At 48.0% G+C, this 22,978-nt stretch overlaps 1 protein-coding gene across 1 annotated transcript in view; it reads right to left on the minus strand.

The window, feature by feature from the left end:
- Nucleotides 1-22,978, minus strand: part of Slc6a3 (solute carrier family 6 member 3) — a 39,253-nt gene that overhangs the window by 7,914 nt on the left and 8,361 nt on the right. The window contains exons 4-12 of the mRNA XM_028873667.2: nt 21,991-22,222; nt 11,443-11,581; nt 10,368-10,502; nt 7,696-7,799; nt 6,404-6,528; nt 4,182-4,294; nt 2,977-3,105; nt 2,308-2,407; nt 599-699 (exon numbers count right to left, since the gene is read on the minus strand). Of these exons, the coding sequence (XP_028729500.1) occupies nt 599-699; nt 2,308-2,407; nt 2,977-3,105; nt 4,182-4,294; nt 6,404-6,528; nt 7,696-7,799; nt 10,368-10,502; nt 11,443-11,581; nt 21,991-22,222 (1,178 nt within the window). The remainder of the gene's footprint in view (nt 1-598; nt 700-2,307; nt 2,408-2,976; nt 3,106-4,181; nt 4,295-6,403; nt 6,529-7,695; nt 7,800-10,367; nt 10,503-11,442; nt 11,582-21,990; nt 22,223-22,978) is intronic.

Consider the following 22,978-nt stretch of genomic DNA (forward strand, 5'->3'; position numbering starts at 1 on the left):
GCCTGCTGTGGCCAGGAGATAGCACAGTGACTTAGAGAAACACGTGGTAACATCTTATTTTCTGCTAAGGTCATAACTTTATAGGAAATGAGTTTTAAAATTAGGTTTAGAATTACATAAATTATGCTTCCGTGAAGTTGGTGGGATGAACTGCTTAGCATAATTTATAGGTTTTATCTAATACCATGAAACAATATAGAATGGAGCTCAAATACTTCATTGTGTCTCCTAAGAACGAGGTCAGCTCTTTCATGTTGGGGAGGGAGCTTGTCAACCAGGAGATAGGATAGTTAAAAAAGGATCAACTGCCTCAGACGGAGACAAGAAGCCAGTGCTGTGGGGGTTCCCAGGCAGGTCCCCCTGGCCATTGACACTGGCTGTATCCTACCTATGACCAACTGAGTGGGTGCAAGAGTTTCCCTCAGGCTGCAGAGGGCTGTGAGCTCGCTTGTGTAGCTACATACATCATTTGGATCTACGTCACTGCTAATCGCTGCATGAAGCAAGGTGAGCTCTCTGGTGTCTTTCTCAGTGATCTCAAGGCATTGGAATGGATTCAAGGGCAGAGGCAGGAAGTGTCTAGGCTCATGGTCCTTACCAGGAGGAAGCAGGGGCTGACCAGTTTCCAGCACAGCCGCCAGTACAGGTTGGGTCTCTGCCCTGTCATCTGCTTGATGTCATCGCTGAATTGCTGGACACCTAAGGGGGAAGAGAGAGCGGTGGGACTGGTCATAAAACTGGGCATGCAGAGGTTCTTCTCGACACTAGGGGCCTCATCCCTCAGAACCCATACCTTGATTATACTCAGCCTGCACTAATTGACTCTGATGATGCTTCCAGGAGGCCTGTGGTCTGCTGGGTGAGTTGAGGGCCCAGCAATACTCCATCCCTACCCTGCTAGAGCTCCTTCTCCAGGTCCCACAGCCTCCCTACCTCCTTCTGCAACAGCAATTTCCCACCTGCCAAACACTGTGGCAAAACACATCCAACACAAAACTTACTATTCCGATGGTCAGCTCAGTGGCTGCCATCACTACCTTCCATCTTCAGAGTTTTCTCATCTTCCCCAACTGAGACTCTGTCCATTCAACTCCAAATCCCACACCAACACTTAGCATTCCACTTTGTTTCTAGGGGTTTGGTCCCTTGAGAGATCATATGTAGGTGGCACCACAGTATATGTCCTTTGGGGACTTGCTTGCTTCAGTTAACATGTGTCCCTGAGGTTCATCCATGTTGGAGCATGTGCCAGAATCTCTTCCTTTTTAAAGGCTGAGTATTCCAGTGTGTGTGTGTGTATGTGTGTAATGATTTTTACTTTAAAGCTATCTCTAGATGTTTAATAACTAGTATTTCTCCCAGCGGTACACTTTAGAAACATCCTTCAGCAATATTACTCAGCTTTTCTTATTCAGGAATTGGTAAGGAGATCTTAACAGTGACTCTCTTTACCCACTTCTGGACTGGTCTCTGGCTCATGGGACTACAGTGGGGTGCCCAGCTTGGAAAGCTCAGCAGACGTCATGGTCTCATCAGAAAGAGTCTCTGACTAGAGCTCTGATCAAGGTCTCCTGCTTAGAGCTCCATTCACGTTCCAGGACACCGTTAGAACCCCACTGTGACAAGAAGCCTGGGGGTGAGTGGGAAAGAGTGGACCCCAGCCAAGTACTTGAGGCCCCGGGATCCTGCAGCTCTTAGGAGGCCTGTGAGCAGCTCTAGACCCCAAGGGACACTTAGCACATAAACGGCTGATGGGCTAACACAGGAGGACCAATGGTTCTGACTTATGCTCAAGCAGCTCAGCTGGTCAAGGGTCCTGTCCAGTAGGTACATGTGAGATGCACCTGTGGGAAGTGGCCATGGTTTGACATCCCTCTCACAGATCAAATAAATTATATGACCAAGGTCCCTGCAATGACAGGGAGACCACACTCTGCCCAGATGGAGCTGAAGCTATTCTGTGCTTGTTGGTAGGGTCCTGGCTAGCTGGATGGGGTATTTACCTTTTGCCAGTTTGTTGTAAAGGGTCCAGCATTCAATAAGCCTTACTCTCCCACACAACACACCCTCTCTGAACATCTCTAAGCCATGACATGGCTTCCGAGGTAGCCACTTGGCTGTCCTTCTTGATCCAATAGACAGGCCCTGGCCATACACCCTGTGATACCATGAGAGCCATGCCTTAAACTTCTAGAGTCCAGTGGAGTCCAACTGCCTCTTTTCAAAGTGGTTTGACAGGAAGCAAGCCAGAAGACATTAGCCCAGCTGACACACTGGTGCCACAGTGCTGGTCTGACCAAGACTTACCATAGAACCAGGCCACCCCAATCGCTTCAATGAGCACACCAAAGAGGATGGATGTGCCAGCTGCAAAATGGTCCAACAGTGTGAAAACATAGATGCCACCCTGGAAGAGAAGGAGCTCCCAATGAACTTGGGGACAGCTGTAGCAGCTGTCTATCAAAAAATTTCCTAAAAGGTAACCCATCCTGTGGGTTCACTCTGGAGATATATCCTATTCACCCCCATAAAGTTTGATGTGCGTCATGGATTCACACATAGCTTCTTAGAGAAACATCCGAAATATATAAAATAGAAACCACTTTCCTGTGCGTTCCTTTCCCAGGCTCCAGATAATAAGCAATAGAGACACTCAAATTCCAAGCTTGGTGGTGTCACCTTGGTAGAAGTGGCCAAGACACCACAGACAGGCCTCCGCCACTTTCCAGCCCCTCTCCACCCCCAGGAAGGCAGCTTCAGTGGAAGTTGCATTCTGGACGTTGTTTAAGTGCTGAACTCCTCTGGAACCAGCTTCCAGACCCGTGTTTGCTCTGCCTGTGACTACAGGGAAGTAGGTTTACTTGAGGGAGAGGATGAAGCTGCCTAGAAATGATGCAGCGTGGTGTCTGTTCCCAAGGCCACCAGCTGTGCGGCCAGGCACCAGGGCGGACATGACAGGAGCAGGCAACTACATACGTTGGTGACGCAGAAGAGAGACAGCAGGAAGGTGGCCAGGACAATGCCAAGAGTGAAGAGCTCTCGGTGCCGATGTAGTAGCTGGAACTCATCAACAAGCCCAGTGATCACAGACTCCATGCCCCCCATCTGCAGGACACAGAGAATGGTGGTTGGCACTACCCTCCCAGTGCTTGATTTTTCATTTAGTGAGTATATGTTCGGGGTGGCTGTGAAGGGAATGCACAGCAGACTTGGGGTAAGACAAGAAGAGCCCTGATGAGGCTCCCCGGCTGACACAGGCCTCAGAGAGACTCTATGGATGGCAGCCACAGTCACCTTGACGTCACTGGGCCTACTAAGTGCCAAGTGGCTGAAAGTCTTATGAGAGTGATGGGGTAAACGCATGACTAAAGGAAACTCTCCCTCCCTCAAGCACAGCCCCAGGCTGGGCATTGGATATGTCCCCAAGTTGAATTACAATGGGGGTTGGCCAGGTAGGGCCTGGGGTCTGCAAGCAGTGCTCATGAGATGTGCCATCTTGGATACAAGACAAGAAACTCATGGGCTACCAGCTGGATGTATGATGGAGGTGGGGCTGTGGTATGAGATCCATGCTCTTGGGAAGAGGGGTTCCTGGTTCAGGATTTCCAGGAAGCATACAATTGCTGAGCTCAGTCAGGGTGGGTAAATGGCATGGGGCAGCCCAAAGCTGATACCAGACAATTCTGATATTAGGACTCAGTAAATGGTTGGGCAGTTGATGGGGCTGAAGGGGTCTAAGAATGCTCATTGGCTCCAGCCCCTTTGAGGTTGTACACCAGGTGGCTGCAAAGAGTTTCCAAGGCCCAGCCTGCACTACAGCCAGCCTCTGTCCATCATAAGGGGGTCCAGAGTCAGGAAATGCCTTGCTGTGCAGGGGTGGCCAGTCACTCTGCCTTTATGAGCCAATCTTTTGACTACTGGGGCTCTGCTCTGTGTGTGTTCAGACCCCAATACTGGATTTGGGAAGAAAAGAGTAAGTTACAACTCAACCACTACCACTCAGGTCCAGAGAGGGTCTCCAGTGATCATGGGGATGTTTGAACCTGACATGCAGGCTCTGTGCTAAGCACATGAGGTTTGGGGGACTGTTTGGGGTCAAGCCTTGCCCCATACGGCATTATCCCCGGGAAGAGGCCAACAATGAGGCACAGCTGTGGAGCCTTGGGGTATGCATTACTCACAGCACTGTCGATACCCAGAGTGAGCAGCATGAGGAAGAAGACAGCAGCCCAGGCCGAGGACAGTGGGAGTGTGGCAATTGCCTCAGGGTAGATGATGAAGATCAGCCCAGGTCCTACAGGCAGAAACCCTCATCACTGCCACAAGCTTGCTCCTTGCTTCCCCACTTGTCACACCAGGAGCTCACCACGGCCACAGTTTGCCTCCCGATTCCCTACTTGTCACAGTTTGCTTGCTGCTGCCCCACCTCCCTGAAAGGCCGCTTAGCCAGCCAATGTGGGCAGTGCTCAGATCGCTTGGGACTCTCCCTTACTGCTTTTCTGTTTCTCCTCAGGAGTCCTACTTCCTGAGAATGTAGCAGACACTGGCTGGAGTGCCCCAAGAGCACGTGGTAGACAGTCATCTGAGAGATCTGCTCAGCCACAGTTTGCACCATTGTCCCCAACCCACGTATGTCCGAGGAATGGGAGGAGTAAAATAAAAACATGGATCAGAGAAAAAGATCGGCAGATACTTCTACCTCAGACAGTCCCAGATGCCTTTCCAGTTAGCTTTCCTGCACAGATCATGCATGCCCTACACATGCACTAACACTCACACAGACACAGACACACACAGACAGACAGACAGACACAGACACACACAGACACAGACACAGACACACACAGACACAGACAGATAGACAGACAGACAGACAGACACAGACAGACAGACAGACAGACACACACACACACACACACACACACACACACTGTAAAGTCTGGAGATTGAACTCGGGCCCTCATGCTCTTGTGACAAGCACTTAATTGAGCCATTTTCCCAGTTCTCCATGTTGAAATTTAATTGAAGATAGATTGATAATGAGGTAGCAGGGCCTTTAAGAGGTACTGGGTTAAGGGGGCACCTCCCTCATGAAGAGGTTGTTTATCTATAGGGAGTGAGTTAGGTCTCTCAGAAGTGGGTCTCTTGGGACTGGATTGATGTTACATTTTGGATACAGAACTTTCTGATGACTCATGTTTTGAAGACCTAGTCCACAGTTGCTGGTGTGTTGAAGGTGGTTGGATCTTGGGGAAATCAACACCATTGGTGGATGAATTCATACTGAATGGGCTCTTGGGGGGGGCCTAGGTGGGGGAAGTAGGTCATGTGCGGTGTCCTCTCCTTGGTTTCTTAGCCATCAGGAGCTTGTTTTACTGTGCTGACCCCACCATGAAGTTCTGTTTTGCCACATGCCCAACGTGATGACCAAGGGATCCTGGGCTCAGAACTCTGAAACTGAGCCCAAACAAGCCTTCTCTTTTTTCAAACTGATTTTCTTATGTATTTTATCACAGTGATGGAAGGCTGATGAGTGTAACTAATTGCAGAGAGTGGGCACTTACAAAGCAAGGCTATGTGTTTAGCCCATCTGCACTGGGCTTCTTCCTTCTCTCTTCCACCTGGAGGCCCTCACCAAGGACACACTCATGGTTGTGTGCTCTTAGACCTCTGTGAACTAAATTAACCTTTGTAAAGTCATCCAGCTTCGGACATTTTGTTACAGAAAAGTGGATGAAAACACCACGTCACCTGGCCACACTGAGTCCTCCCCTCCTTTCCTATTCTTGGTCACAACTTCTGGGTGTGGAGAGATATTTGGTGTCCAAAAGTCACACAAATGAGAAGGAAGGGGAGGTCATTCACCAAAGACTCAAAGACTTTCCTGATTAGACCCAAATCTCATCGAAATCTGCCATGGTGTCTGGACACTTACTAGGAAACACTGATAGCTGATGTCAGAAACAAGCTGCTTCATTTTGGCAAGCCAAGTTGAAGCCTAGCGCCTTCCTGTCCTGACAATACGTGACTGGAAAAGCTCAGTCTTCCCCTTCCCTGAGCTTTACATACTCCATCACGGCATGAACTCCTAGGGGACCCAAATGACAATGTCTGACGATGTCCACCCTGACCTCCACACACTATCTACAGGAACAGGCTGAGGGACTGAGGTGTTGGCTGAACCACTTGGTTTCGTGTGAGCCCAGCACAGACAGTATGGAGGAAGCAGGGCAGGAAGAACCTATGTGTTGGGCTGGGGCTGGTAAGCCACAAGAACACAGGCTGGCCATGGTGGCTCTCATTTGGCTCAGCAGTTCTTATACCCAATATCCTTTGGGTCTGGGCCATGTCCCTCTGGCCTCACTCCAGAGGGAGAGTGAGATGTGGTGGGGTCGGGGCTCACCGTCTGTGGCCACATCCCCGATGGGCACGTTGTGCTTCTGTGCCATGTACCCCAGGAAGGAGAAGACGACGAAGCCAGAGGAGAAGCTTGTCAGGGAGTTAATAGATGTGGTGATGATTGCATCCCTGTAGGAACAAGACAGACTGTCCTGGTACCAGTTAAGCTGCGGCTCTGGGAAGCCAGCTGTTATTACCCATTTTCAGCATCTAGGGAAGGGGATAGTCAGGCTCGGAGGGCAGCTTCTGAGAGGAGCATTATCAAAGGACCTACAACTGGGAGAACCTGTCTGGTACTCCTGGGTTCTGTCAGGGCTCAGGACAGTGGAAAAGATAACCACTCTGTGTCCCACTCACCCAGCCATCACGGCACTGGGCCACCTCACCAAGAGTCCTGGAGCCTGGGCATGCGCAGGTTTGGGGGGGTGGTAAAAGAAAGTTTTCCTGCACACGGGGGCACTAAAGTGGCTGGTCAGGTGAATCTACTCTAAGCATTGACAATCAGGGATGAAGCCAAGCCTGGAGACCACTGGGAAAGTCAGGGTCCCCCACTGTGGCCAGTCTACACTGGAGGACCCACTCATTTCACTGTGGAGTGCCCACCTAGGCACACACCTGGGCTCCAGGTAGGACCTGCCTCAGGACTGTGGTCCACACCCACCCTCCACTTTATTTCCCTCCATGCAACCTCTTTTGGTGACTTGGAACCATTTTCCTGTGTTTATTCTGTACTTTCAGTGCCCACTAAGCTCAAAGAGGGCAAATCTCAGGATCGACTGATTCTGTTTTTAGGAGGAAATGCTGCATTTTAGGTGTAGAACTTTCTGGTAGGGTTCCAGCATATAGTTGCAGGTGACTCAGGCTAAGCTTCTCAGCACCAGGGACATCCTCCTAGGCCCAGGATCCCTCAGTTTAGGCTATGAGGGTTACAGTTAAGTGCCCTAGGTGAAGGTCTTAGGTAATCTGGACCCTGAGCAGAGGAGAGGAAATCCATGGGGGTTGGGGGGTTGGGAGAGTAAGGATGGAGAATAGCAAAAGGGAGAAAGAGATGAAGGTGTATCTGCAGAGGAAGGGCTGGCCTTCCACCTTGTCCTGGGGATCTGGCTCTTCCCTGAAGGTGACACACGTCACCTCATGTCTCAATATCTTCTTTAAAGCGAGACGCAAGATTTTGTTGGAAGATAGTATGTGATTTTTCCTCCAGGAATGCTCCATTTCCAAGAGGCAGACCCTGGGATCAGTGACACTGACTAGGTTTTGCAGACCATCTCCCAGCAATGGTAGCTTGAGGCTTACCTATAGCAGTTGTTGGTGAACTTATTGTAACTGGAGAAGGCAATCAGCACCCCAAAACCGATGCCCAGGGAGAAGCACACCTGGGTGGCAGCATCAATCCACACCTGTCATAGCCAGAGACAGGAGAGCATGAGACATGATTAGAGAGAATTGTGGCATGTGAGTTCTACCAGAGGGGAGAGTGGGAGCTGTCACCAGGCAATCTCCCGAATGACAGAACAGGCTTTCCACTGACACTCCACGTTCACCTCCAGCTGAGGCATCAAAAGTTCTCAGCAAATGGGATGTACATGCTTGGTGGTGGTAGGCACTTGCTGTCTCAGGAAATGAGCCTTCCTACATCCCTGGCCTGAAAGGGCATGGAGAAAGGGAGGCTGTGTGTTTGTGTATCAACTTGTGGTTTCAGGGGGCACATGCACAGAGCCCCAGGCCACCTGAGGCCAGACATAGATGTCCAGCAATAGCAGGTCCATTTTTCTATTCGTGAAAAGAAAGGTACAAGAGCTGATAGTTATACCAAAATGATAAAGCCAGGTGAAACCTGCTTGGGTTAGGGTCATGCTCAGATGTAGGGAGCTGGGCCGAGTAGCTACTGCATAGCCTTGGTGGGAAGGTTAAGAAAGAACTCAGAAGCCTTCTCCCAGGGATCTACCACCCTGCATTATTTGGGAGCTGGACAGTACCAGGAGTTGTTTCTGAGCATCATGTAGCCTACGGTAACTCAGGGGCCTTCGTACTGAGACAAGAATATCAGAATCTGCAGTGGACAAGCTGAGGATACCTGAAGTGGCTGTCCTGAGCTCATGGAGCAGAGGACCTGATGCTGCTGAGGAGCCCTGTACTGTGGGAGCCCAGGCAACAAGGGATCTGGCATCTCTCTCCTTTGGGTAGCAATGTCCAGAGCTTCAGGCTATCCCAGTGTTGGGGACTACGTGTCTGAGGACAGCTGGCCATCCAGAAGGTCAAGGTTGCAGAGACAACTGGGTCCTCAGCATGGTGGAGAGGTCAAGTCCAGAGTGGTGGAGCAGGTGGTCAGTCAGTAGAGGAGTCCTGCCTAGCTGTCCTGTGTGGCCCCTCTGTTACAGAAAGCTTACCCATCGAGGTGGTTCAGGTAGGAACAGTATCACCAAGACGTTCTTGCTTCTCACTTATTCCCAGTGTTCACCCAGTTTATCCCCCCAGAGATTTTGGTGTGCCATTCATCAGGTTCTCAACATGCACACCGTGGGCCTCTGTCACACCCCACTCACTGCCTCCCTGAGCCCTGCTCAGAAGCCTGGCTGACCTTACTTGGAGCACTTTCCCACAGGGTACTAGAGACAACTTCCTTTCTTCTTTTTCCTTCGTTGGTTCTTTCTGTTTATATATTTGATTATCTAGGTACCTGTTTCTATCATGTATCATTCAATCATCTATTAGCAATCAAATATGTCAATATTTACCTAGCATCTATCTACCTATTGTCTCCTGACCTTCCATTCATCCAGTCTTGCCGTCATCTTGATTTCTCGCAACCTCTTATCTTTGTGACTTGCCTTTTTCCCCTCGGCACCTCACATGCAGTCTCTCTGTTTTCTTCTGTGGGGTGCATGTCCGCCTGCTGAGACTCTAGTGACCTTCACTTTTTTTCTTTCTTGAATTCTCAAACACAGACTTATGGTGACACAGTCACTCCCCCTGAGTCTTCCTTACCCTGATCATCTCAGCCCATTCTTGCCTGCTTCGGCCTCAGGTTTGTATCAGGCAGCAAACTCCCAAAGGGCCTCGTGACTCAGACGCAGTATGGATCTGCCGCCCTTCAGCCTTCCAGCCCTCCTGCCTGACCCCATTGGAGACCCACGAACCTCCTGTCATACCCCCAGTCCCAGCAGAAATCTACACCCTTCTAGCAGGACTACCAGCGTCTGAGCTTCCCTGTTGTCTTTGGGGTTTATCACCTGTCCCGACCCAGGTCACATGACTTCCGACAACCCCTCATGGAATTCTGTCACAAGTGCATCTCAAAGATGGCTGCTTTCATTGCTCTCTGAAGATGGAGCTGCCCTTTTCCCTTCTCAGGAACATCTCCTATAGCCTGGAAGAGCCCATCTCTTGATGGCCTTGAGGCCTCCAAATTTTCTAACCTAGAATAACTCCTTCCTTTACTTAAGATTAAGAAACCTTCAGTGGGGTCAGGAATTCAGACTCCCAAAGATGGACCCTGATTCATGGGGCCCTAAGGCAGCTCAGCCCTGAGGAAAATTAATACAAAGCCACAGACTGTGCTCTTGATGACAACTTACACACACACACACACACACACACACACACACACACACACACACACACACAACTCCTGGGACCAGTAGTATCACAGGTGAAGAAGGTGAAAGGTGTTCAGAGTGCTCTGACTGGCACACCTTCTCCCTGCGGAGAGCCAGAGATGGCCATTCCCCTGTCTCCTTTCTCTCCATCTCAGCTCCCTTAAGTGTCTTGTGACCCCTCCTCCACTAACACTGCCTATGAAGGAGACAGGTATACAGGTGAACAGGCCAGCCTGCATCTGCTGACCTCACAGGATAGGAAGGAATTGCTGCTGAGCCACAGGTTGGGCCCTGAACCATATGCAGGAGCCCTGTCACACAGCCCCACTGGCTTAAAGGACTGCCAACCACGATGGGGTCTGCACTCACAGATGCCTCACAGAGCCGGTAGAAGTCCACACTGAGGTATGCTTTGATGCCATCTATGGCTCCAGGGAGGGTGACTCCACGCAGTAGCAGGGCGGTCAGGACCACGTAAGGCATGGTAGCTGTGATCCACACCACCTGGAAGAGAAGACAGTGTCTCCAAGGGGCCGAAGTCACATGCAGTGGGGCCTTGGTGGGAGCTTACACTGATGAATTTAGGGTAGTATGTGGAAAGGAGTGGATTTGAGGTATGAGGGCAGGGAAGGAGATTGGAGGGTTCCATGTGTTGGCACATGTATTATCACAGGTGTCAGGGTCATTTTGGTCAAATTGCCATGGGTACCCATAATCACATAACTGCCAAGTATTTTCATCAGTTAGAAATAAAATAAGTTCACACTGTACACACCATTGTGATGTTTTTCTCAATTCCCTGCTTCAAGAACAATGTCTGTCCTCATCCACCATGATCATGTGTCCACTGCTCCCACCAAATCATGGTCACATGTCCACTCTCATCCAACCTTGGCCACACATCTCCTCCTTATCTAAACACGGCCGTGTGTCCATGGCCAAACAAGCCATGGCTATTTGTCTACTCTCAACTCAACCATAACCATGTATCTACTTCCTACTCAACCATACTCATGTTCCCACCCACCACACATGACCTCATGTTTACCTTCCTAATCCTAGCCTCAGGTCTATATAACCAGCCAAGGTCACATGCTGACCTTGGTCTCATGATCACTCATCCAATAATGGTCACATGCCCAACCACCAATCATGGCCACATATCATCCACTGACCGTGGCCACATGTTCACCCACCCACCATTACATGTCCATCCACCAACCACAGCCATATGCCACTCACTAACCATGGTCATATGTTAACCTACTCAACATTGCCACATGGCCACTTACCAACCACGGCCAAGTGTGCAACCATAGCCACATGGCCATGTGTCTAACTGTGACCACATATCTGCTCACAAACCATGGCCATATGTTTACCCCCTCCTCCCCTCCCCCACCCATCACCATGTGTTCTCAGGTCCTGTTGGCTACCATCTCACCTTTCCTGAGGTCTTTACTCCCTTCCACAGGCTGAAGTAGAGCAAGACAATGACCAGCACCAGGCAGGCTGTGAGCTGCCACCGTGGAGGGCCCAGGTCATCAATACCACGGCTCTGGTGGAGGTGCAGCACGCCACGCCTGGAGGAGAGGCAACAGATGATTCTGGAGAGAGCAGTTGTCTCCCAGGACTGGAGTGGGACAGCTGAGTTAGTCTCTATTCTCCTCATCTTTGTCATATGGAAAGTACCTGGTATAATCTGACTAGAAATACCCCTTCCTGCTATGAAAGACCCAAGCCTGTCGTCTGAGTCACAGAACTGCCTTAAGATGGACAGAGAGAGAAGCTGGATGTCTTGACAGGAAACCTGCAGGAGGTCAACACACCCTTCTCTGCCAACAGATAAGATTTTTGGAGTTGGGAGGGAATGAGAAGTTTGGGCGTACAGGGAAATGGAGACCTAGAAACCAGGAGGAGGTATTGAATGAAGCCAACATGCACTGCTACCTTGCAACAGTCACAGAATCCTTTTCAGGGGTAAAACCAGGAGAGTTCTGAGCAGTAAAGCTGCACATGCAGGTTCCTGGGCACTCTGTATCGACTTCTCTCATCCTTGCTCACACAGTTCCTGCCACTTTAAGGAGGCTCCCCGAGAAATGATCTGATGGGGTGCCATGCATGGCTGCGCTCCTCTTTGAGGGAAGCATCCTAAAGAGAATATGTGGAAGGTACACTTGCTCCCAATGAACTTGGCAATATGGAAGTGGCTGTATCACCTTCACAGACAGGGCTCTGAGCCCAGCCTGTCCTGATGGTGCTTCTGCCAGAAAAAGTGGAGGAAGGTGTCATGAAAGGAGCCACCACAGCCCAGTTTGTGGGTCAGATGAGGTTTCTCAGGCAGTTAATGCCCAGCCTTACAATGCAACACAACCCACCTAAAACAGGAATCATGGCACCAAGTTGGAGAACTCTGATCCTCATAGTCTAGAAACCACAACTGGGATGCTGCTAGCTGTTGTCAGCAGGGACAGTGCAGCTCTCCCTTCAAACTCTAGTAGTAGTTAGGGCCAGGATCCCCAGACAGGGATCCCAGTGTGGTCAGAGTACCAACATTCTCTTCTTATAGAGTACGAGTGGCTTGCTTAGGATCCTGTCTGCCATAGATACTGTGCAAGCTCTTAGCATGTAGGTATGCAGTGTGAATCACCTAAGCTAATGAGACACTATGAGACAGGCCAGTGCACCTTCTGGTAGAGTTACTGGCCCTATCTTGGCAGCGAGGATTGTTAAGGCCCCTGCCCTTGCCCTGGGCTGCTGTCCAGTGCTCCTTGCTTTGCTGTCCCAGTGGGACCTCATTTCTTAGAGCTTCCTACCAACAAGAGAAAAATTTCAGGATAACACTACCAAGTCTTAGATCCATAAAGTTTATTGTGTCCTTCTCCATACCTCAATTTCACCCCGGAGTCTTGTGTCTCACAGCACAGGTCTTAGCCAAACCTTAGGAAGGTGACCATTTACTCTCTTTGCCTGGAGGGTGATGTACAGAGCCAGGGGCAAGGGATGGGGGGTGAGGGTGGGCACACAACCCTACATGCCACAACTGTGCATCTCCTCCCAAAGGAAGGAGGTGGCACTCAGGAAAATTATGGCCACATGGCTTTACCAGTCACCTGCTAAGTCATTATTGACATAAGTTGGACTACACTGCTTTGGTTTCATTCTGTAATAACAGTCCTCGTTGCTCCAGAATGTTTAAGATCCCACAGTCTGGAAGCTGGGAGAGGGGAAGTAGGTAATGTACCTGTAACTGTGCAAGCATTAGGAACTGAGTTTGAACCCCCAGGTCTGCTGGTGCAGAGCTATAACCGCATAGGGTGGGGTGCAGGGGACTGGAGAATCCCTGGAGCTCATTGGCTGCTAGCTAAGTCAAATCGATGAGCTCCAGGTTCAGTGAGAGACCCTGTCTCAGAAATTATAAAGTGGAGAGTGACTGAGGAAGATACCTGATGTCAGTCTCTGAACTCCAGACATGTATGCACACACACACATGTACATGCAACCACATGAATATGTACATACAACACATAGGCACATCCAATAAGTTGGAAAGTGATTAGAGAAGACAGCCAGAATTGACTTCTGTCCTCAACATAGACATACACATACATGAATGTTGCATGTATTCACACATGTATGCACATCTACATTGAGCACATGTTCATATCCACATAAACACACACATGCATATGCACCTACAAAGTACATGTGTACACACCCACACAAACATGCACATACACTCTGCACACAAATTCATGGCGTGCGCGCGCACACACACACACACACACACACACACACACACACACACACACAAGATCTCATGAACTATTTAGAGGAAAGTCCAGCGCCCCCGTACCATGCCCAGCCACAGCGTGGGAACCAGCCGCACCAGTGGCCACAGGAAGCCCCACACTGCACAGCGGGCACAATGCTCCTGACAGCGAGGCCTGCAGTCAACAAGTTAGGTGACTGGGCAGATGTGCAGAGATCTCTGGAGCTGTGTGGTGTGGAGGGACAGACATGGTTAGCCTGGCATCCTCACCTGCACGGAGAAGGGTTTCACAGTGCGTTATGTTGTGTTCCCCTTGAAGCTGAGCTCACAGCTGTGAGTCTTTCGCCTCAACAGGAATCTGTACTGAGGCCGTGAAGTACACAGTCTCCCTGACTTCCTGCCTCTTCTCTCCACTTTATAGATAGAAGAACCAAGGCACAGAGAAGCCCCGTGAAACTCTGCCAACACGTGGCAGAGCTGGGGTCTGGACCCAGATTCCTACCTCCAGCCCCCAGCTCTGCCCACGGGAGCATGTTACAATGGATGGGTGAGGCAAGACTTCAGTATCACCCACAGGAGTGTGCTAAATGGAGGAGTGAGGCCATGTGGATAGCCTGGACCCTAGCCTCCTTGAAGGGGCCCAGACACTGGACTGGAGGTAATCTAGGACTGTGACTTGGGGGAAGGGCACATGGGGATGAATCCAGCCAGTGCCCACTTCTACCTGCAGGAGTCCTCACCCCTAGAGGGTGGGACAGGGTTCTGAGATCAGTTCTGAGTCTCACTGAGTACAAGGAATGGTCTGGAGCTCAGAGACCCCAAGAAACTGCACACTGCAGGGCAGAGTCTTGGTAAGAAGGGCCTTTCTAAGAAGGATCTCCACAAAGCTGCCTGCAAGGACATGAAGTCCATACTGAACACCAGGGTGCAGCCTGCAGGAAACTGAGACCAGGAGGAGCATCCACTGGAGTGAGAGCTGACATTATCACAGCTCGCTCAGGGCTAAGGGTCGTTCGCTAGCCAGAGGAGAGGACTTAGTGGTCACACAAAGCCACCAGAGCACAGAGGATAAACTATCCTTCAAGGGAAACTCCCAGAGCCACAATCACAAAGCTTGAAGCTGCAGAAAGACCACATTGCACCCACCCACCTGACTTTCCAGAGCAGATCTCATGTTCCTAAAGGAAGACAAATGCCAAATACTATCATGCATAAAACCCACCAAGTCAACTACCTAACAAAAGTGGCTGGTCTCCTTGCTGCATGGCAAGACCTCCTGTAATCCCAGTACTCAGGAAGCTGCAGTAGGAGAACCACGAGTTTTGGGTGAAAGTAGCCTTCGTGGCAAGACCTTGTCACAAGACAACAAGACAGAGTTGTCTGTGCTAGTCTTTCCAAGAGCTATGTAAAGCCAACAGTCACAGAAATGTGGTTCTTCAGGACAGCATCCTGACATTAACTCAGTGTGTTCTGACCTTGGTTCTTAGTTTATATTTGTTTAACACAGACACAGGTAGTTTACTTTATACTGAATCATTAAGACCGAAAGTGGAAATATGTAGCTGGCCTGGAAGGGATGAAGATGTTCTAAAGACACTTGTGTCCCTCTCCTTCAGCCATTAGATTATTGAAACAATGGACCCCCAAGAAACCGGAGTCCTTCATGAATGTCATGCTGGTAGAAGAGGAAGCCCAGAGTCTGGGCCAGACAGAGGGGACACTTCTCTCTGAAGAGAGAATTACAACTTGCTAGACCACCTTACAGAAGAGATGATGATGGGTTAGTGTTGGTAGGGCCACACCATGACTAACTGCTTAGTTACGCATTTAAGTCTGGCTCCTACTTAAACCTTATCCTCATACTGGGATCCCCAAAGGTGCACTTGGTAGGGATGTAGCCGAAATGCTCTGTCCCTCTTCTCAATGTGGCCACATTGAATAAACCTCTTTTTTTTCTGTTTTTCACTATTAATGTGGCTCTTTTAATTGGCTTATGAAGGAGAAAACACCATGAGAAAAAAAAACAGCTGAAAACTCCACACCGTATAAAAAGTTAGCTCAGAATGGATAAAAGAGATAAAGTCAAAACTGAAACTCAAACCTGGGAAGAAAACCTGGGTAAGTCAGTGGATTCTTTGATATGACATAAAAAAAAAAAACTAGACAAATTTGATGTCATCAAGTTTAAAAACTTTCATTCATCAAAGAAAATGGGGATAAGATAACAGAGGGGTGAATATGACCAAAATACATTATAGATGTGTATGCAAATGTTATAATGAAACCTATCACTTTATATAATTAATACTAATAAGAAGGAGCAAAAATTTTAAAAGGTTTTGAAAGGGACATGGGGGCTGGAGAGATGGCTCAGAGGTTAAGAGCACTGAATGTTCTTCCAGAGGTCCTGAGTTCAATTCCCAGCACCCACATGGTGGCTCACAACCATCTGCAATGAGATCTGGCACCCCCTTCTGTGTACATAATAAATAAATAAATCTTTAAAAAAAAAAAAGAAAGGGACATGGACTCACAGTCCGTAAGTGCACCCATGTTCACAGCATCACTGTTTACAACAGCCAGAAAGTGTGTGCATCATCAGAAGAGCAGAGAAGCAAACTATGGCTTCCATCACAAGGGAGTGGAATTCTAGTGATGATGTCCTTAAAAGCACATGCTAAGTAAACTAAACCAGATTCAATTTACACTCAGGAAAGGTCCCTAGAGGAGTCAGATTTAAGGAGACAGGAAGTAGAAAGGTGGGTGACTTGAGGGAGGATGGAGTTACAGCTGTTTTTGCTGTGGAACTGTATGTTTAAAGTGGTTAGTCATGTATAGTTTACTATAAAAACTCTCCCCACAAATATAGAAAAGCCCAGAGTGGGAGAATTACTTGCCAGAAAATCTACACTGTCAGAACTCTTAAAGGTGATTCTTCAGACAAAAGGAAAGGAAACCAAATGGGAACTTCTTTGTGAAGCCCTGGAGACTCCAGGAAGGCTGGTGAGGTAGGAAGAAAGTAAATCTCACGTCTCTGGCTTTTAAATTCATTTAAGCATAATTATTTAAAGCAAAGGCAATGCATTGTGTTGGCTACAACTTGGAAGACCTATGTTGACATCACACCAAAGATGTGGGGAAGGTGAGGGGATACAGTGGGCTCTGAAGGGTGTAGGAAGTGGGGTGAAGCCCCTGGGAGGAGGTAAGTCAAGGCCCATGGTGTTAATGTTATCCACTAAAGGTGGAATACCTACAGTTTATCACCCAATAGTGCAAATAAACCTAAGACAGAGTCAGATAATGAAAAGAGAGGGAAAACAATAAACAAAGAAGTGAGACAAATAGAGAAAACACCAAGAGAAAGGCCTTGAACTCACCCATGCTGACAACTATTGAACAAAAATTCTGGTTAAAAGACAGATCGCTACATTGGAGACAAAACCAATTTGATGCTGCCTCCCAGTCAACTCACTTCAAATGTGACACATTGAAGTCAAACTCAAAAGGATAAAAGAGATGTATCAGACTAATTGTAAAAAGGGGCAGACATATTTACAACTAGACACAGTGAACTTCACAAGGAGGCACATGACCAAAGGGACATTTCCTGAGGGTAAAGGGGCAGAATGAAGGCTTAATATTTGGGAACATGTGTACTTCAAGACACCCAAACACCAGTTCCAATGAGAGAGCTCAGTGAGTAAAGATTCATATCACCAAGGAGAGAACTGACTCCTGCAAGTTGTCCTCTGACCTCCACATGTAGACCACACTGTTGTAAACAGTCTCAAGTATATACTCAAGCGCGCGCGCATGCACACACATACATACACACACACACACACACACACACACACACACACACACACACACACACAAATGTACTAAAACAAAGACCAGAGCTTCAGATGAAGCAATAACCATTTATGGTATAATGACAGACAAAATCACAATTATAATTGTGATTTCAAATCCTATTCTCAGTAACTGATTCAGCAAGTAGACAGAAAAATCACTAAATAAATTAAGACTCAGACAACAATCTTAACATGAACAACATGCAATGCTCGATGTCGCCTAGACTAGCCTCAAACTCTTGGGCTCAAATGACCTTACCACCTTAGACCCCCAGGTTCTGACGACAAGCATGTACCATGCAGCTTGGCTGGAATGCATGCAGAACATTTACTGACAGAGACCATATCATAGGCTGCAAGGCACATTTCAGAATGTATTAACACTAAATTCTTATAAGTAAAACATAAAACATGCTGTCAAGACAATTAAATTAGAAACTGATAAAACATATCTAGACAACCCAAGTATTTCAAAGTTAAAAAACAAGTATCTTTTTTAAAATGTCCCATTATAAAAGTAGAAATTACTACAGAGATTGTGGTGCACTCTAAACTGAACTAAAATTAAAACATCAACCAGTGAGATGCAGCTCCAGCAGTCCATTAGAGGCACATTTCTGACTTTAAATGTAACTTTCTGATAATTTGTATTAGAACATAGGTGGAAGTGGTACTGAGCATTTATGGAAGTCGTAAGTGGCTATAGTCACATGGGCTTGTTGGGAGATCATACGCATTTCACTGGCCTATACTTCATATCTATTGAGTATATTCATAATTTCTTATCACAACCATGGCATGACAGTACCAAACTTACAGTGTCTGCCAGAAGCCAGTTCTTTATACATGTCTATTACGAATGGACATTGGAGAAATGGCAGGACAGAAGGAATAAGGGAACAGATATGCAGGGAGAAATGTGTAGTCCTGTAAAGGGCTCACTCCTATAATCCCAGCACTAGGAGGTAGAAGCAGAAAGATCAGGTAGTATGTATGGGCTGCATAGTAAGACCTTGATTTTAAATAAACAATAAAAAGGATGTGTCTTAGTTAAGGTTTCTATTGCTGTGATGAAATACCATGACCACAGCAAGTTTGAGGAGGAAAGGTTTATTCGGTTTACTCTTCCACATCACTGTTCATCACTGAAGGACGTCAGGACCAGAACTCAAGTGAGGAAGGAACCTACAGACAGGAGCTGATGGAGGGGTGATGCTTGCTGGCTTGCTCTCCAAGGCTTGCTCAGCCTGCTTTCTTATAGAATCCAGGACCACCAGCCTAGATATGGCACCATCACTATGGGGTTTGTCTCCCCCATCAATCTTAAGAAAATGTCCTACAGGCTTGTTTACAGCCCCATCTTATGGAAGCATTTTCTTAATTGAGATTCCCTCCTTTCAGATGACCTTAGCTTGCATCAAGTTGACATAAAACTATATATATAGCACAGAATGTAACTTTGTGGTAGATTCCTTGTCTAGCATGTACAAGGGTCCAAGTTCAAGACCCAGAACCTTAAAAAAAAAAGAGATAAATGGATTCAAGTGTCACTAAAATAAAAGTGACGTTGAGTTAGCCAGTTGACACTCTCTAGACTCCACATTCCCATCGAGAACACTTCCTGTCACCTTCCTCCAGGAGCAGTTTCTATCATTTTTACCTAGTGGCTGCTTCCCAAGAGGGAAGCTGCTGGAAGAGATAGATGACTGGGACACGGGATCTTCTGTGGTCAGTTTCCATGGCATCCCTTTCATTGTTGGCTGTGGTGGACATGGGATGACCAAGCTGGCTGCAGGCACAGGAACCAGTTCTGCATACAAGATTGGCCATGTCTGGGGAGCATACCTCGTGCCTGTGGAGTCAGAGCCTGGGGGTGACATGACCAGTTTTTGGTGTCCCACCAAGGCCAGGCTGCTACTCTCCAAGGATGCAGCAGACAAGCTTGATACTACTCTTTTGCACACCTGTTCCTGCTGCCATCTTAGCTGTCAAATCCATGATGTGGCATCACACACATACAAGAAGGTTGGCACTGCTACTCAGGCCTGTGTTAGAGGACAGAGCTTTCCTGTCAACCATTAGCTTGGTCTTTACACACTTCATAGGGCAATGTAATTCTCTTCTTGTCCCTATCTCTGTCCTAGTCACCTTTAGTAATAGCTCAGTGTCTGGCCAGGGCTACATGTCTTCACAGAGCACAGGGTTGAACATCTTTGCTCTGTGGCCTCTCTTTCCAGACGTCCACAGTTGATTTTAAAAAGATAATATTCTTTCCTCCATCATTCCTTGTCAAAATCCCTAGACTAATGTACACATGCCCTCTGATTTTCTTATCTGAAAATCACACAGAGGAACCAGTGCTTCCCACATCTTCCAAGGATAAATCAGGCAGTTCTCCAGGTCCTTCATCCACTCTGACATCTCTGCTCTTTCCAACTGTTCTAAACCACATTGCAATCCATCTGGCAGTTGTGACAGACACATGAACTCACAGACATTGTCACTCTTTTCTTTGTGTGATAAGCTAACCCGGACTCAAGCTCGAGCTTGGCTCTTAACTTCCTTTAGTGCAACTGATGGGTCCCCAAAGTGTAACTCTGCAGCTGGTGTCCTCAGGCACTGGTTCTCTCACATCCCTGCTGGTCCCTCTGCTTTGGTTTGACACTTGTCCCATGGATGGGAACACATGACAAGTGTTTGTAAGGTTGGGGGCTTTTTCCCCTTGGAGTACTCAGTCAGGGAGCTGTAGTAGTGGACAGGTCTTAGAATGTACCAAAATCGACTTTGACAGATGGTGGAAGCATTCTTTGATCAATGCCATCATACCTCGTTTGCTTGCCCTAGGAAAAAAAACTATCTAAACATTCAGGGCAGTGCTTCATTCCTTCACCTCAGAGTCTCGGTGGCTCTAGTGAGCACCACTTTTAAAACTTTAAAGGTGGAGCACTTCGTTTTGCAAATGAACCTGCCTGCAGCTGGAGCAGAAATGATTTCATTCCTATTGGCCAAAGCCCTTTCGGCTAAGCTTTTGATTCTCCTCTGTAGTCCAGGCTTGAAACTCACAATCCTCCTGCCTCAGCTGGTTGAGTGTTAAGTTACAGACACTGGCTCAGCTACTGCTTCTGTTAAGTGTTAAGTGAGCTCTTCTACTTTTAAACATGAGTAGTAAGTCATGTTCAAACAGGCCAGTGAGAGTTCAGCCCTACAAAGAACACCAGCGTCCATGGGAAAACCCTGACCTTGACAGGATTGCTTCCAATGCCCTTTGCTTATGTCTGTCACAGAAGCCACACTTCAGCAGACCCTGCTTCAGTCAGAGTGGGCCAGCCAGCACCAGCAGTGTCCCAAGAGAGGGAAGGCAACCCTAGAGTCAGACTCCTTCTCACATCTGTAGATTTACATCTTCATAGCTGCCATCTTGAAAATCATACAGGGCAAAACATTGTCTATGACAGTGTGGCTCTTTATGGTGAACTTTCACATTCATACACAGACACATATGTGTGCATACATATACACATAAGCACAGATGTGCATACACATGTGAGGGAACTTACACACACCTAGACTTCAAGGAAGGTCAATAGTGGGACTATGGGGTGGGTGTCACAGCCCTTCTAGGCTAGGCAACCTAGTGATAAAGGGTATAGAAGAACTAATGGGAGACAGAAAGACTCAGGAAAAACTCCAGGAGGGGTACTAGACTACAGGTAGACTATGAAAGGCCTAGCAAGGTGATGGTCTGGCAAGGAGACAGAAAACCAGGAAGGCTTGCTGGAGATGAGAGTGTCCCAGGGTTGGGGAAGGAAGGCTAGCACCATGCATGGAAAAGGGATACAGTGAAGTAAGTAGACATTTTATAAAAGCGAAAACATCATGGCAAGGGGACAGCCCTTGCATCCTGCCAGCAGCTTGCCTATGAAGCTGAAGCACCCAGGCAGTGATGCTCACAGAGGCCCTTTCTGGAGCTAACAGAGAACTTGGTTGTTCTGTGCCGTGTGCCCTGGAAGCCAAAGCCGGAGCTCCCCTTCCTTCTAAGCAGTGATGCAGTGTCTTGGGCAGTTTCCGCCCACCTCACTATAGATGCAGAATGGAACAAGTGGGCAACAGTCCAGGATCCATCCCTCCTAAGGCCCCCATCAATACAGGCTGGATAAGGATGTTTAAGACCATCTCTTGCAATTCAGAAATATACTGCGTACGGAACAGGACTCAGCAGCTCTGGACAAGGGAAGGGACTGGTTCAGCATGGTTTTGAGAACAACAAGGTGTGTGTGGGGTGTCCTCAGTGCTGCCCCTGAGTTCCCAGACCAGCCAACCCTTCATTCTCCAGGCTGACAGGACGAACTGACAACTCACTTACTCAAAGTACTCAGCAGCAGGTGTGGTCCCGAAGGTGTCATTGAGGCCCAGGCCATCACTAGAGTTGCTGGCATGGGCGTCGGAGCAGTTGGGGCTGTTCCAGGTGTTGTTGCAGTGGATCCAAGGGAGGTCCATGGTGAAGGAGGAGAAGAAGTAGTGCAGTGCCCAGGCGATGATGACGTTGTAGAAGAAGCCCACGTAGAAAGAAATGAGGATGACGGTGAAGCCCACACCTGGTGACGACAGCAGAGCGGCCATCAGCACGATGTCCCTTCCCATCATCTACTCACTCTGAGTTGGTGCACAGACATCCTTTGCATGCCACAACACCTTGAAACACACAGGAAGGGTGGGTACCAGACCTCACTCTGTGATTACAGAGAAGGAATCGCCACTTTTTAAAATCATCTGTCTCTTCCAGAGATATCAATATGTCTCAGAGAGACATAGAGAGCCAGAGGGGTCATCAAAGGCCCTCAAAGAGTATCTGAGACTACCCTATAAACATTCAGGTAGCCCTGAGGGTCAGCCATAGATACACTAGACCATCTAGTGTTACCCATAGCCATACAGAATAATTAAGTAGAAATAGTAAAATCCAAACTGTTTCCCTCAGAAAGCCTTCTCCTATATAGAATTAATCAAGATCAAACAACCCCACACTGCAATTCCATGCACCAAGCTCCTTAGGAGGAAGGTTTTGATTTACAGTGAACTCATCAGGCAGCCATTTTGGGAAGCCATGCTGTTTGTCAGCCATGTTGCCAAGAAGCCATGTTGTCAGAATTCACATTTTCCCAAATCGCACAGCTGAAAGTTTTCCCTGAAAAGTGGCTAATGATGAACGCCCCATTTGAAACTTTTTAAGGTTAAAACTTGGTATCTTAAGTCCTTAGCTTGAGACTTTAGGAACTCAAAAACAAAACAAAACAAAACAACAACAAAACCCTTTGATTATGTACTATGTTAGAATATAAGCACAATGTCTG

This window comes from Peromyscus leucopus, chromosome 19 (assembly GCF_004664715.2).
Source record: "Peromyscus leucopus breed LL Stock chromosome 19, UCI_PerLeu_2.1, whole genome shotgun sequence".
In the NCBI taxonomy this organism is placed as follows: domain Eukaryota; kingdom Metazoa; phylum Chordata; class Mammalia; order Rodentia; family Cricetidae; genus Peromyscus; species Peromyscus leucopus.